We start from the raw sequence: 13,846 nt of genomic DNA, 5'->3' as shown, positions 1-13,846 counted from the left end.
TTTTATTGATTTTTTACAGAGAGGAAGGGAGAGAGATAGAGAGTTAGAAACATCGATGAGAGAGAAACATCGATCAGCTGCCTCCTGCACACCCCCTACTGGGGATGTGCCCGCAACCCAGGTACATGCCCTTGACCGGAATCGAACCTGGGACCTTTCATTCCGCAGGCCGCTGCTCTATCCACTGAGCCAAACCGGTTTCGGCTCAGGTGAGGATTAACAAAAAAAAAGAGAGAGAGAGAGAGAGCGAGGTCTCACCTGTAATGCTCAAAAAACAGGCCATTTAGCCTTAGGACAGAAATTAGTTAATAAATAACAATAAAGACATGTATACCTGAAACTAATACAATGTGTATCAATTATACCTCAATTTAAAAAACACACAAAAAAACATGTACTGTATAAACACCCCTTCCCACTATTAAGAGAAATTGTAAAATCTAGCATGAACCTGTATTTTGAGATGCCCTCACTGGTAAATAAATTAAGGATACATGTTACATTAGAGTTCTACCAGAACATGAAATCAATTTCTTCTACAGTAAATACAAATTCAGAAAAGGAAGTGCAGAGAAGATGGAGTGAACTAGTTAAAAGTTAAAAGAACAGAATTTATTTCTTCTGATTATTCTAAAAAAGTGTGAAAAGTATAAACTTTATACTGGATTTCTCTTTACCAGTAGCTTATGAAGGATTAATTATTATGGAAATTGCCCTTTAAACATAAACAACTACGAACTGGACATAATATATGAAAGAACTGTTTTTCAGACACTGGACAACTGCAGTAAAGACCTATGATCTCAGAGAGAAACCATCCCAGGGAGTTCTACCTTTGCCAGAGCTCACTGACTGAAGGAAATTTCCAAGCTGCAATGCAGGGTAAGGAAACTCACACAGAGCCCAAGAATGTTGCTGAATTGATGAGCTAGATATTGGAGTTCAGAGAGGCCAAAGAGGTAAGGATCTGAATAGCAAAATACAAAAGAGGAAGGAGCTGCACAGAAACAGAATTCTGGGCATCTGTAGAGGAGTCCCTTGGAATATTTTGCAGAATAGTTATTATCTGCACATGTGGGTTGGAACTCTATGAAGCTAGAGAAAGAACTCTCAGACAGCAGCAAACTGAATGGAGCCCAGACAGAGCTGGGACTAGTTTGTGGTTCTACTAGGGTGAGTAGAAAGCCTTTCTTAATAAAAGGGGTATCTGGTAGAGTTCTGGAAAGCATACTGTTTTGTAATGGGGCTAAGAGGCTATTCTATACACCCCACTGAAGCTTAAAAGCAAGACTCAAAAGGATCAAACTAATCATACGTAACTGAAGAAAGCATAAGAATAACCCTAGCTGGTTTGTCTCAGTGGATAGAGCGTGGGCATGCAGACTGAAGGGTCCCAGGTTCGATTCTGGTCAAGGGCACATGCTCAGTTTGTAAGCTCAATCCCCAGGGGTGGCGTGCTCTATACACCCCACTGAAGCTTAAAAGCAAGACTCAAAAGGATCAAACTAATCATACGTAACTGAAGAAAGCATAAGAATAACCCTAGCTGGTTTGTCTCAGTGGATAGAGCGTGGGCATGCAGACTGAAGGGTCCCAGGTTCGATTCTGGTCAAGGGCACATGCCCAGGTTGTAAGCTCAATCCCCAGGGGTGGCGTGTAGGAGGCAACCGATCAATGTACGTGCCCAGACTGGGAATCAAACCCCCAGCCTTCTGGTGTCCAGGAGGACACTCCAATAACTGAGCCACCCAGCCAGGGCAGTCCAACATTCTTTTAAAGAAACAAAATGAAACACAGTATCCTAAATCATAAGATTTGCAATATGTAGCATCCATTAAAAATTATCAGGTATTAAAAGAAGCAGGAAAATTACTCACAACCAGGACTGAAAAAATCAATCATTAGAAACAGATTAAGACTTATTTCACTTAGCATAATACCCTTTAGGTCCACTCATGTTGTTGCCAGTGGCAAGACTTCATTCTTTTTTATGGCTGAGTAATATTCCATTATAAATACCATATTGTCTTTAGTTTGCATATCAAAGGCAGGCTCAATCTGGGTCCTTTGCTATCTCTAAAAATTGGCTAGCCCAGGGAAGGGCAGTCTCTCTCCACCCAGAAAGATTTTCAAGACGTCAAAACATCATAATACATAGAAAATTAAAAACATTTACAATACAAAGCCAGACACAAAAATCTACATTCCATATGATTCATTTACATGAAAGTCTAGAACAGGCCAAAACAATATGACAAAATGATCAGTATTCACTAGAGGCTGGGATGGGGTAAAGGAGCACCAGGGAACCTTTTAGGGTGATGAAATGTTCTATATCTTGATTGTGGAGGTGGTTACATACACATTTGTCAAAACTCATGAAATTGTACGCTTAAAATTGAAGAATTTTACTATATGCAAGTTATACCTCAATAACATATAAGTATATATAAATTTCTAAATGTGATATATCTCATACCTTCAAATATATAGAATTTCTTTCTAGTTTATAACAGTTTACAGTAGCAATAAATACTGCATTTTTTAAAGCATCATAATTACTCCTATGTCATTTGAAATTCATCTAACTGCACATTATTTATCTTTTTAAACCTCACCCAAGGAGTGAGGATATTTTTCCCATTGGTTTTTAAAGAGAGTGGAAGAGGAGGAAGGGTAGAGAGAGAGGAAAAAGAGAAACATCAATGTGAGAGAAACATATGGATCAGCTGCCTCCCACAAGCACGTGCTCTTGCCTGGGAATCGAACCCTTGACCCTCTGGTGCAATGGCCAACCCTCTAACCACTGAGCAACACAGGTCAGGGCCACATTATTTTAAAAGAGAAATTACAGATTAAGGAGATATATTATTATATTGCTTTAGAAATAGAGTGTACAGTATTAACCAATATTTTATTTTCATTGTTTGTGGGTTCAACAACAGGTGACTGCCTCTATTTTTGTTTCATCAATCCTTTTCCCTTTGAAAATACAACAAAGAAATAATTGTTCTATCTAAACTATTTTAAACATAAAACCTGGGTAAATTTACCTAGAGCATAATCAATTTCATTTGGTGGTTTTAAAATGTTTGGACGAAAAATAATATGCTTCCTTTAAGACAGTGTATAAATGGAGAATAAAAATGAATTTAAAAGCCTTTGGTATGTCAGGAACAAGATGAAGAAAAATAAATTAAGAGCAATTAGTACTCACAAAGTAATGTATAAAATAGGTTAATTAACACCTTTCTTTTTAAATTAACATTCCTTAACAGATTAGATCACAGTCACCAGAAGCCAAGAAATAGGCTAAAACAGAGGCAAAAGATACCATAAATTTCCTCAGGAGATGAAGAAAAGCCAATAATGCCAGGCTGGCCAGCGTGGCTCAGTGGTTGAGCGTGGACCTATGAACCAAGAAGTCACAGTTTGATTTCCGATCGGGGCACATGCCCTGGTTGCGGGCTTGATCCCCAGTGTGGGGTCTACAGGAGGCAGCTGATCAATGATTGTCTCTCAGTGATGTTTCTGTCTCTCTCTACCTCTCCCTTCCTCTCTGTAAAAAATCAATAAAATATATTTTAAAAAAAAGATTTACTCTCATCAATACACTTAACTGTTTTGTGCAACAGTTAAGAATTATAGAAAAAGCAGAGGTAACTGGGTGTATTAAAAATTCTAATAGATCCTAGCTACTCTCAACAGGCATCCTGTGACAACTAATCAAAATGCAAGTAGAAAAAAAAATGAACAAAAGAAAGACCTAGTTACCCAAGAGACTTTGACCCCATTATACTATTTTAATGATGAAAGTAGCATTCTACTCTTTATAGAATTTAGCAATTCCTCTGAAACAGCAGGTTTCAAAAAAAGTATTCTGAGCCCTGGCCAGTGTGGTTCATTCAGTTGAGCATGGTCCTGTGCACCAAGGGGTTGCAGGTGCCATACCTGGTCAGGGCACATGCCAGGGTTGTGGGCTCAATCCCCAGTAGGGTGTGTGCAGGAGGCAGCTGATAGATGTTTCCCTCTCATCAATGTTTCTCTCTCTCCCTTCTCCCTTCCTCTCATTCTCTCTCAAATCAATAAAAACATATTTTTTAAAAAATTACTTTTTAAAAATTTTATCTTTATTGTTGAAAGTATTATAAATGTTCCCCCTTTCTCTCCCATTGACTACCTCTACCCCACTCCCTCCCCGTCTCCAGGCCTTCCCCAACTATTGTCTGTTCATCCATGAGCTATGCATATATGCATATAAGTTCATTGGTTAATCTCTTCCCGCCCACCCCACCCCCTTCCCTCTGAAATACATACGTCTATTGCATACGTCAATGTCTCTGGATATTTGTTGTTCATCAGTTTATTCTGTTCACTAGATTCCAAATATAAGTGAGATCATATACTTGTCTTTCTCTAACTGGCTTATTTCACTTAGCATAATACTCTCCAGGTCCCTCCATGCTGTCTCAAAGGTTAAGAGATCTTTCCTTTCACTAGATTCCAAATATAAGTGAGATCATATACTTGTCTTTCTCTAACTGGCTTATTTCACTTAGCATAATACTCTCCAGGTCCCTCCATGCTGTCTCAAAGGTTAAGAGATCTTTCTTTTGTACAGCTGCATAGCATTCCATAGTGTAAATGTACATTTTTTTTAATCCATTCATCAACTGATGGGCATTTGGGCTGTTTCCAGATCTTAGTTATTATAAATAATGCTGCTATTGTTTTTATTGACTTTAGAGAGAGAGGAAGGAAGGGAGATAGACAGAAACATCAATGAGAGAGAAACATTGTTCAGCTGCCTCCTGCATGCCCCCTACTGAAGATGAAGCTCTTTAAAAAAAGGAAAAGAAAAAGTATTTTGAAATAATTTCAAATGTACAGGAGTTGCAAGATTAGTACAAGTGATTCCAGTATATTCTTCACCCAGATTCACCAATTAACATTTTCCTCCATTTGCTTGCTCTGTGTGTGTCTTTTTCTAAACCATTTGAGACTGAGCTACAGACATCATTGTGTCCCTTTAATCCTAAATATTTTGGCATGTACATTTTTAAAACAAGGACATTTTCTTTTATAACCACAAAACAATGATCAAATTGAGAAAATTTAACACTCATACAATATTATTATCTGGAATACAGTCTATATTCAAATTTCACTAATTATCCCAGTAATGTCTCCCTTAATGCAAGACCCAATCTAGGATCATGCATTTCATTTACATGTCAAGTCTTTTTAGTCTCTCAATCTGTAACAGTTTAGGTCTATTTTTTACTTTCACAACCTTAATATTTTTGAAGAACTGTCTTACAAAATTCCTTGAGGTGGTTTAACGTTTCCTCATAGTTAGATTCAGGTTATATATACGTGTACATACATATATGAAGAGCAGAGAGGTGCTGCTGTGCCCTTCTAGGTACCTCACATCAGGAGGTGATCACCTGGTCAAGCAGGTATTCCCCCAGCTTTCTCCACTGTAAAGCTACCATATTTCTCTTTGTAATTATAAGTAATCTGTGGGGAGATGCTTTGAAACTATGTAAATATCCTGTTACTCTTCAAATTTTCCATTGTTGATTCTTCCACAAATCAATTATTACTATAACGATTACAAAATGATTTTTCTAACTTTATTATTCCTTCTACATTTATTAGTTGGCATTATACTGTAATGAACATTTCCTCTATTCCCCTGATGCATTTTACTTGCTTATTTTATGCAGTGACTTAAAAGGCATTATTGTCATTATTCATTCTGAACTCATATTGTCCTATATTTGGCTTGAGCGCCTATGTTCTTCTGACATTTAGTACCATAAAAGGTATCCCACCAATCTTATAGACAAGGAAAATAAAGTGGCTTACCCTTTTATAAAGGCAAGTCAAAGTTCACAGAACTGGACAGTCTTTCAGCTGGAGCATTAACTACAATCTATTATAAAATCTACAATTGTTCCCTGCACTATTACTTAGAGCACCCTATAACTTACACTAGCACCTAGTCTAAAAAACAGAAAAGGAGGGAAAACTCTACATAAACATGAAATAATAAAGTAGTTGTAACATTTCCTTTCTACACCATGGACCTTAGCATTTAAATCTACTGGAGTCCTAAAACAGTCAAGAGTTAAAATAATGGTATTTAATATTCATTATTATTAATTATATCAAATATATACTCATTTAATTCTATGACTACCCTGTGAGGTAGTTATTGTTACCCGATTTTACCAGTGAGAAAACAAAATTAAAATACAAGTCAAAGAATCACATTCCAAAAGGCCCAGACTATTAAATTTATTGCCCATCACCAAATATGTGGATTATACCGAAATATAAGAAGTATCCATCATCTGGCAGGGGGTAGAGAATGAAAAGGAAAAAGCAAAAGAGGGAGCTTGGGTGAAAGCAATATTAAGTTGCAAGTGTTAGATACAGAACTTTGATTCCTGGAAAAATTGTAAAATCATTGCCATAAAGGGCATGAACTATAGACTGACAAACCAATGACAGAGTGAATTCAGGCCATGAGAAGTCTGATAAAGTCTGCTAATTTATTTAAAAAGTTAGTAGAGTGAGTGTCTAAAAAATAAAATGCTAGTAAGCTCAAATCATAGGCACAAAAAGTGAAAGGATGACAGGCACCTGCAAATCATCAATGATAGAGGGGCTAATAATGTTATATGTAAATTATACCAATTAAAATAAAGAGAAGGCTGTTTAACTAGAAGTCCAATTGCAGGCTGGGTACAGAGGCTGCATGGGTGGTGGAAAGAGCACTGGACCAGAATCAGGACATACTAGTGTAAGTCCCAAGTCTCTAATCTGTACAACTAAGAGGCTGAATATACCTCCCAAGACCCTTCCAACTGCAAAATTCCTTAAGATACAAAACAAAACTGCAGTTGCTACAGGTGAGGTATCTTGAGTGCCATCACTGAGATCAGTCTAATAAATTGAACTTATTTCACCCCATAATGTTACAAATTCTGCTTAGTTCTGCACTTTACTAACAAAAAGAAAATAAATTAGAGGGATAAGAAGCAGATGGGTTAAAATACTTGTTTTAATCCCTTATTTTTCAGAGCTTTAAAATATGCAGCTTCCACAACATTCTAAAATGTGAGAATTGCATAGCAGTATAAACACGTCAACTATAAAAATATGAGGGAGGGCATGAACAGGTAATATGTACAAGTGAAAGTTGTCATGGTACCATGTGAACTTATAAACAATATTTGCAAATATTTTCAAGAAACATTGCTCTATTTTTGTTTTAAAAAAAAAAAGCACTTCATGCCGTGGCTTGTGTTGTTCAATGGTTAGAGCACCAGCTTGTGCATCCGAGGGTCTCAAGTTCTCTTCCTGGTCAAGGGCATGCACCTGGGTTACAAGTTTGATTCCTAGCCCCTTTGGGGTGCATGCAGGAGACAACCAATTGATGTATCTTTCTCCTCCCCTCTCCCTTCCACTCTCAAAATCATTGGAGCCCTGGCCAGTTTGGCTCAGTGTATAGAGCATCGGCTTGCGGACTCAAGGGTCCTGGGTTCGATTCTGGTCAGGGGCACATGCCCGGGTTGCGGGTTTGGTCCCCAGTGGAGGGTGTGCAGGAGGCAGCATATATTTTAAAAAAATAAAATAAAATAAAAATCAATAGAAAAAAAATCTTCTGGTGAGGATTAACAAAACAAAAACAAAAGCACTTTATTTCCTCTATTCTTCCCATTATCATTCCTCCTCTCAACTTGCCAGAGTCCTAACAGCAGACAAGACTGCTGAACCCTGTTTTTAATAAAGCATAACCAGATAAGGTGACACCAACCTCAAAATAGTCAACTCTCTAGAGACATGACAAGCTCTAGCAAGTTACCCTTCCTAGCAAATATATACCTTTCATTCAATTTGGGGGATACCAGAGCCAGGTACAGGCAGACTTGAAACATACTGACCAATTTCTTTCCCTTAGAATGGTGTTCCTTTACAACGTATTTTTGTAGGTCAAATGGGACTTTGGGAATAATAATAATAGACTGGATAAAAGCCTCCTGAAAATAACCTTCCCCATTTTCCTGGTTAGCACCAGTCCCCTCTAAAGATAACAAATACTGAAATGGCCACATGGCCCTGGTTCCCTCTTTTCATGAGTTTCAGACTCTGCTACCTTTCTTTAAGTCTATTTTACTTACTCAGACTCTTCCCAATGCTCAGTATTACTTAAGTCTGTTTTTTCTACATACCCACATGGATCTTTTAATAAAGCAATTAAAAAAAACAATTTACTAACTTTTGGCTTTAATAATGTATAAATCTCTATAACAGACCATCCAATAATCCAGTTGCTTTTCATAAATATTTAAATAAACTCACATTTAACAAATCAGGATATCTGATTTTGAAACTGGCCTTTTAGCTCGGCAGATGTGGCTCAGTGGCTGAACCTATGAACCAGGAGGTCACAGTTCAATTCCCAGTCAGGGCACATGCCCGGATTCAGGCTCCATCCCCAGTGTAGGGAATGCAGGAAGACAGCCAATCAATGATTCTCTCTCATTATTGATGTTTCTATTTCTCTCTCCTTCTTCCTTCCTCTCTGAAATCAATAAAAATCTATTTTAAAAAAAGAAAAGAAATTGGCCTTCTACTAAAATAAGCCGCTTTAGATACCTATAAATCCTAAAAAGTAAAAAGAAAAAATGTTTTCCCTATCCAGCTATTCCACTTCTGGGAATATACCCAAAGGAAGTGAAAGCAGGGAATTAAGAGATACTTGAACACCCTGTTCATAACAACATTATCCACAACAGCCAAAGCAACCCAAATGCCCATCAACAGATGAATGGAATAAAAAAAATAGTATATACATACAATGGGATATTATTCAGCTTTAAAAAGGAAATTCAAAAAAAAAGAGAAAAAAATCCAGTCAGTGTGGCTCAATGGTTGAGCACCAACCTATCAACCAGGAAGTCACAGTTCGATTCCTCAGGGCACAGAGCACCAACCTATCAACCAGGAAGTCACAGTTCGATTCCTGGTCAGGGCACACGCCTGGGTTGCAGGCTCGATCTCCAGTGTGGGGCGTGCAGGAAGCAGCCAATCAATGATTCTCTCTCCCACTGATGCTTCTATCTCTCTCTCTCCCTTCCTCTCTGAAATCAGTAAAAATACATTTTTTTAAAAAAAAGGAAATTCTGACATACTCTATAACATGGATGGACACTGAGGACATGATGCTAAGTGAAAGAAGCCAGTCACAAAAGGACAAAAACTATCTGATTCTATTTATATAAGGTACCTAGAATAGTCAAATTCATAGAGATCAAAAGTAGAATGCTGGTTGCCAGAGGCTGGGGGGAGAGAGGAATGGGAAGTTGTTGTTTGTGTACAGAGTTTTACTTTTCCAAGAAGAAAGAGTTCTGGAGATTAGTTGCACAACAATATGAATGTACTTAACACTACTGAACTGTACACTTTTAGAATGGTTAAGATGTTAAATTTTGTTATGTACATTTTACCACAATTAAAAAAAAACCACAAAAACTTCTCTATGTCCCAAAGCTAAATTCTAGGGTTGAAAACCTTTTAGTTTTGAACTACTGCATTATCCATCATTTCAACAACACTTAGCAGGGTGAGAATTCAAGTGAGACAAATAGCTCTTTTTGAGTACCTTATGCTGTTTAATAACAGGTGTGTTGCCCTAAATAATTAGCTTTTAAAAAGGAATAGCCTTAACTCTCCTCTGGAACTGGTTAGTCATTTCAGTTTCCCTTCATTAAGTTCTTGATAGCTCAATATCCTCACATCTGTCATTGTTTGGGAGACTTGATTCCAAGAATATAACTGCTTCAAGGACTAAGCAACAAATTTATCTGGTTCATGGGGCAGATTTGAACCCATCTGTTTTCTAATCAAAAGCCATATTTGAATCTGTTTTATTCCATCACAGTATCGAAATAAAAGCAATGCAATCATATGGTATTTTCTTCCTTCCTATCCATGTAGTATAGATGACTACAGAAACACAAATCAATTAAAGGCATGAGAGCATCCTTAGAAACACGGTCTCTGCATACTGTAAGATGTGCTACCTTTTCAATTTTTGTTTGTTCTTTAGAAAACTGTGATTACATTTACTCTAAGTGACATGGTTTCCTTTGGAATTACACAGGAGGAAAATATTCCCATATTGTAATAACCAACTTACCGCAATCTTTTTTTAAGTTGTAAACTGTCATGGATGATCCTTTTAACAAACTCTAATTCGCCTCCTTCTGCCATGATCTCTGTGATACCTCCTGTATTTACCGAACTAGGTGGAGGTCTTCGAGAATTTCGAGAGTTTACTCCCTGAACAACAACAAAAAACCCTGGTAAAAAATTTTACACCTTAAGACCAAATCTTTGACTGTAATCTAGTTCTAAATAAGAATGCTTAGGCAAAATTTTAGTTTCCAAATGTCATGCTAGCTTTTGGATTTAAAAATCATATAATCATTCCAATACTACATTTTAAAAACTGCATTCATGCAAATATTCCTTCCTAGAATCTTTTACCTTCCATCTTTGTGATTAAACATACAAAAATTTTACCTTTTTATGTACTCAATTCTGTCACTTTTTCTTTATGTTTTCTGTCTTGATATCATGTACAGCAAATATTCCAACCAAAGATTAGATAAATATTTGTTTTCTTCTAGTACTTTCGTGGTTTTACTTTTTAAATTTAATTCACTCCTACACCTCAGACCATATTAAAAAAAAATAACTCAAATGGATCTAAGGTCTAATATAAAAGCTAAAACTCTTAGAAGAAAACATAACAATACATCTTCATGATCTTAGCTTAAGCAATGGTTTCTTAAATGGTTTCAAAAGCACAAGCAACAACAAAAACAACAAAATAGATAAACTGGACTGCCTAAACATTAAAAACTTTTGATATGCAAAGGACACCATCAAGAAAGTAAAAAAGGAAAGCATCGAACAGACTGTCAAATTACAGCAGGAAGGCTGGGGAGTGTTGTGGAGGGGGGGGGAAGAGATCAACCGAAGGACTTGTATGCATGCATATAAGCACAACTAATGGACACAAGACACTGGGGGGATGAGGGCATGCGACAGAGGGTAGGGGAGGCTGGGGGAAGGTCAATGGGGGGAAAAAAAGGAGATATATGTACTAATATGTGTAATACTTTAAACAATTTAAAAAAAAAAAGGAAAAAAATAATAAAAATAAAGGAAACAAAAAAAGAAAGTAAAAAAGGCCCTAGCCAGTTTGGCTCAGTTGATAGAGCATCGGTCTGCAGACTGAAGGGTCCTGGGTTCAATTCCAGTAAAGGGTACATGACCAGGTTGCAGGCTCAATCCCCAGTAGGGGGCATGCAGGAGGCAGCCAATCAATGATTCTCTCACATCATTGATGTTTCTATCTCTCTCTCCCTCTCCCTTCCTTTCGGAAATCAATAAAAATATACTTAAAAAGAAAGACAAGCCACAGAATGGAAGGATATTTTTACAAATAATATATCTAATAAGAGACTTGTATCTAGAATACACAAAGAATTCTTACAATAATAATAAAAAAAAAACCCAATTTTTTAATGGGCAAAGGATCTGAATAGTTATTTCTCCAAAGAAGATACACAAACGGCCAATAAGCACATGAAAAAATTTTCAATATCATTAGCTATCAGAGAAATGCACAGCAAAATTAAAATGAGATACCACTTAATACCCACTAGGATGGCCATAATTAAGATAAATAATAACAAGTGTTAAGTGAGGCAAAAGGAGGTTTACAGTTGTTCATATGGAAAAATAACACAATAATTAAATAATACAAAAATAAATACTAGATGAAAGAAAATAGATTAAATCAGTATTTTATAGTACTGTTTTTATTAGGTTCTTTGTTTTTAATTCAATGTATCTTTCCATATTCATAAGCAAATATATTTTTCATTTGAAGTCAGAAAGATTAAATTGGATATTTGTTTACTATCAAATGATAGGTGGCAGTAAAAACAGTTAAGCTCCTCCCGAAGGCAATAAACCCAATGCAGGACTATATTGTGACCTAAATTGGTCCAATCAGAAGAAACCCAAAAGTGTAATGGTCTGGGGAAGAAGAGAACTCTCTCCCCACTCCCTCCCCCTCTGCAAATATTACTCTGCCACAAGTAAAGCAGACTAAGAACAAAAACAACCAAGGGCGAGGTCAGAGCCAAGAGAAACCTGGAAAAACTGAGCCTTAGCTTTGATACTATTATGATCCCCTTGATCAAATTATTCCTAAAGTCGACACTACTGCTGGATTTCTCAGATATATAAGCCAATAAACTTTCTTTCTTGTTAAAAGTCAATCTGAATTGGGTTTTCAGGTGCTTGATTACAAAAGCATCCAGATACAGCTTCCAAAACAAAAGCTGTTCTTTGCTCTTATTTTTGCAAGCACGGTAAACTTAGATAAATATTCAATTACTTTAAAGGAGAGGATATTTTACCTTGGCTTCCAACTGATTGGCAAAAAAGGGAGGATTGCACATGCAAAAGTCATAGATTATCTCAGATTCTTCTTTAAGAGCATCCATCAGAAGTGTCTTCTGTGGTACTTTTACAACTAGGAAAAAAAATAGGACTGTTAATCAATATTAATGCTGTGGTAGTTTTCAAATATGTCCACAAATTCTGTGACAACAGTCCCTTCAAAGGTGGAGTTTGATTTCCCTCTCCTTAAGTATAGGTTGCACTCACTGACTCGTTTTTATTGAATAGAATATGATGAAGTGACAGACAGGGTGTCACTTCTGAGGCTCGGTCATAAAAATATAGCTTCTTCCTTGTTCCATCTCCTGAATTATTTGCTCTAGGAGAAGCCAGTAATACAGGCTTCAGTATCTCCCCTTACAATAATATGTTGACTTTGTGGAATCTCTTTATGGGAGTCTCTTAAATAAATCAAGAACACAAATAATCACCAGCCCTTTATATATAAAACTAGAGGCCCGGTGCACAAAAATTTGTGCACTTGGGGGTGGGGGGTGGGGGAGGTCCCTCAACCTGGCCTGCGCCCTCTCAGTCCGCGAGCCCTCAGGGGATGTCCTCCTGATGGCTTAGGCCCACTGCTGCCGCTGCCAGCCTCCCTCTGTGGAAGGCGACCAGGCAGGTGATCAGGGGTAGGCGATCAGGTGACGGTGCTGCCCCCATCAATCCACCACTGCTGGCCTCCCTCTGCGGGAGGCGACTAGGCAGGTGATCAGGGTACAGCGCCACCCCCATCATCCTCCCTCTGCAGGAGGCAACCGGGCGGCCAATCAGTCCGGCACAGCCCCGCCCCCTCCCTCACCCCCCCTCCGCTGCCGCTGGTCACTGCCGCCTCTCCCCATCGTGGTCCCCTCCCTCTGCCCACTGGCACATGCCTTGGCTCTCCTGGCGCCACCTGCTAGCTGGTCCCGCCCCCCGCTGAATGGTCATTCCGTGGTTTGGTCGATTTGCATATTATGCTTTTATTATATAGGATAAGCACAAAAGTAAAAAGTAATAGATTATTAAGGGAATTCAACCATTTGTAACAATGTACTGAAATTAAAAAAAGATGGTATAATTTAATCAACAGTTGGGTTTTCTTACTTTTAAAATCTTGGTGACTAATAAAAATAAAACAAAATAGCCCTAACCAGTTTGGCTCAGTGGATAGAGCGTCAGCCTGCAGACTCAAGGGTCCCAGGTTCGATTCCGGTCAAGGGCATGTACCTTGGTTGCGGGCACAACCCCAGTGGGGGGTGTGCAGGAGGCAGTTGATCAATGTTTCTAACTCTCTGTCCCTCTCCCTTCC

At 37.9% G+C, this 13,846-nt stretch overlaps 1 protein-coding gene across 2 annotated transcripts in view; it reads right to left on the bottom strand.

Moving 5' to 3' along the window:
- Positions 1 to 13,846, bottom strand: part of METTL16 (methyltransferase like 16) — a 63,206-nt gene that overhangs the window by 22,120 nt on the left and 27,240 nt on the right. For both annotated transcript variants that reach the window (XM_005858297.2, XM_014529288.1), the window contains exons 5-6: positions 12,516 to 12,631; positions 10,217 to 10,359 (exon numbers count right to left, since the gene is read on the bottom strand). In XM_005858297.2, coding sequence (XP_005858359.1) covers positions 10,217 to 10,359; positions 12,516 to 12,631 — 259 coding nt within the window. The remainder of the gene's footprint in view (positions 1 to 10,216; positions 10,360 to 12,515; positions 12,632 to 13,846) is intronic.

The sequence above is a fragment of the Myotis brandtii genome, unplaced genomic scaffold (assembly GCF_000412655.1).
Source record: "Myotis brandtii unplaced genomic scaffold, ASM41265v1 scaffold1167, whole genome shotgun sequence".
In the NCBI taxonomy this organism is placed as follows: domain Eukaryota; kingdom Metazoa; phylum Chordata; class Mammalia; order Chiroptera; family Vespertilionidae; genus Myotis; species Myotis brandtii.
The sequence above is the reverse complement of the archived record's forward strand: the minus strand, read 5'-3'. Positions and strand labels throughout refer to the sequence as shown.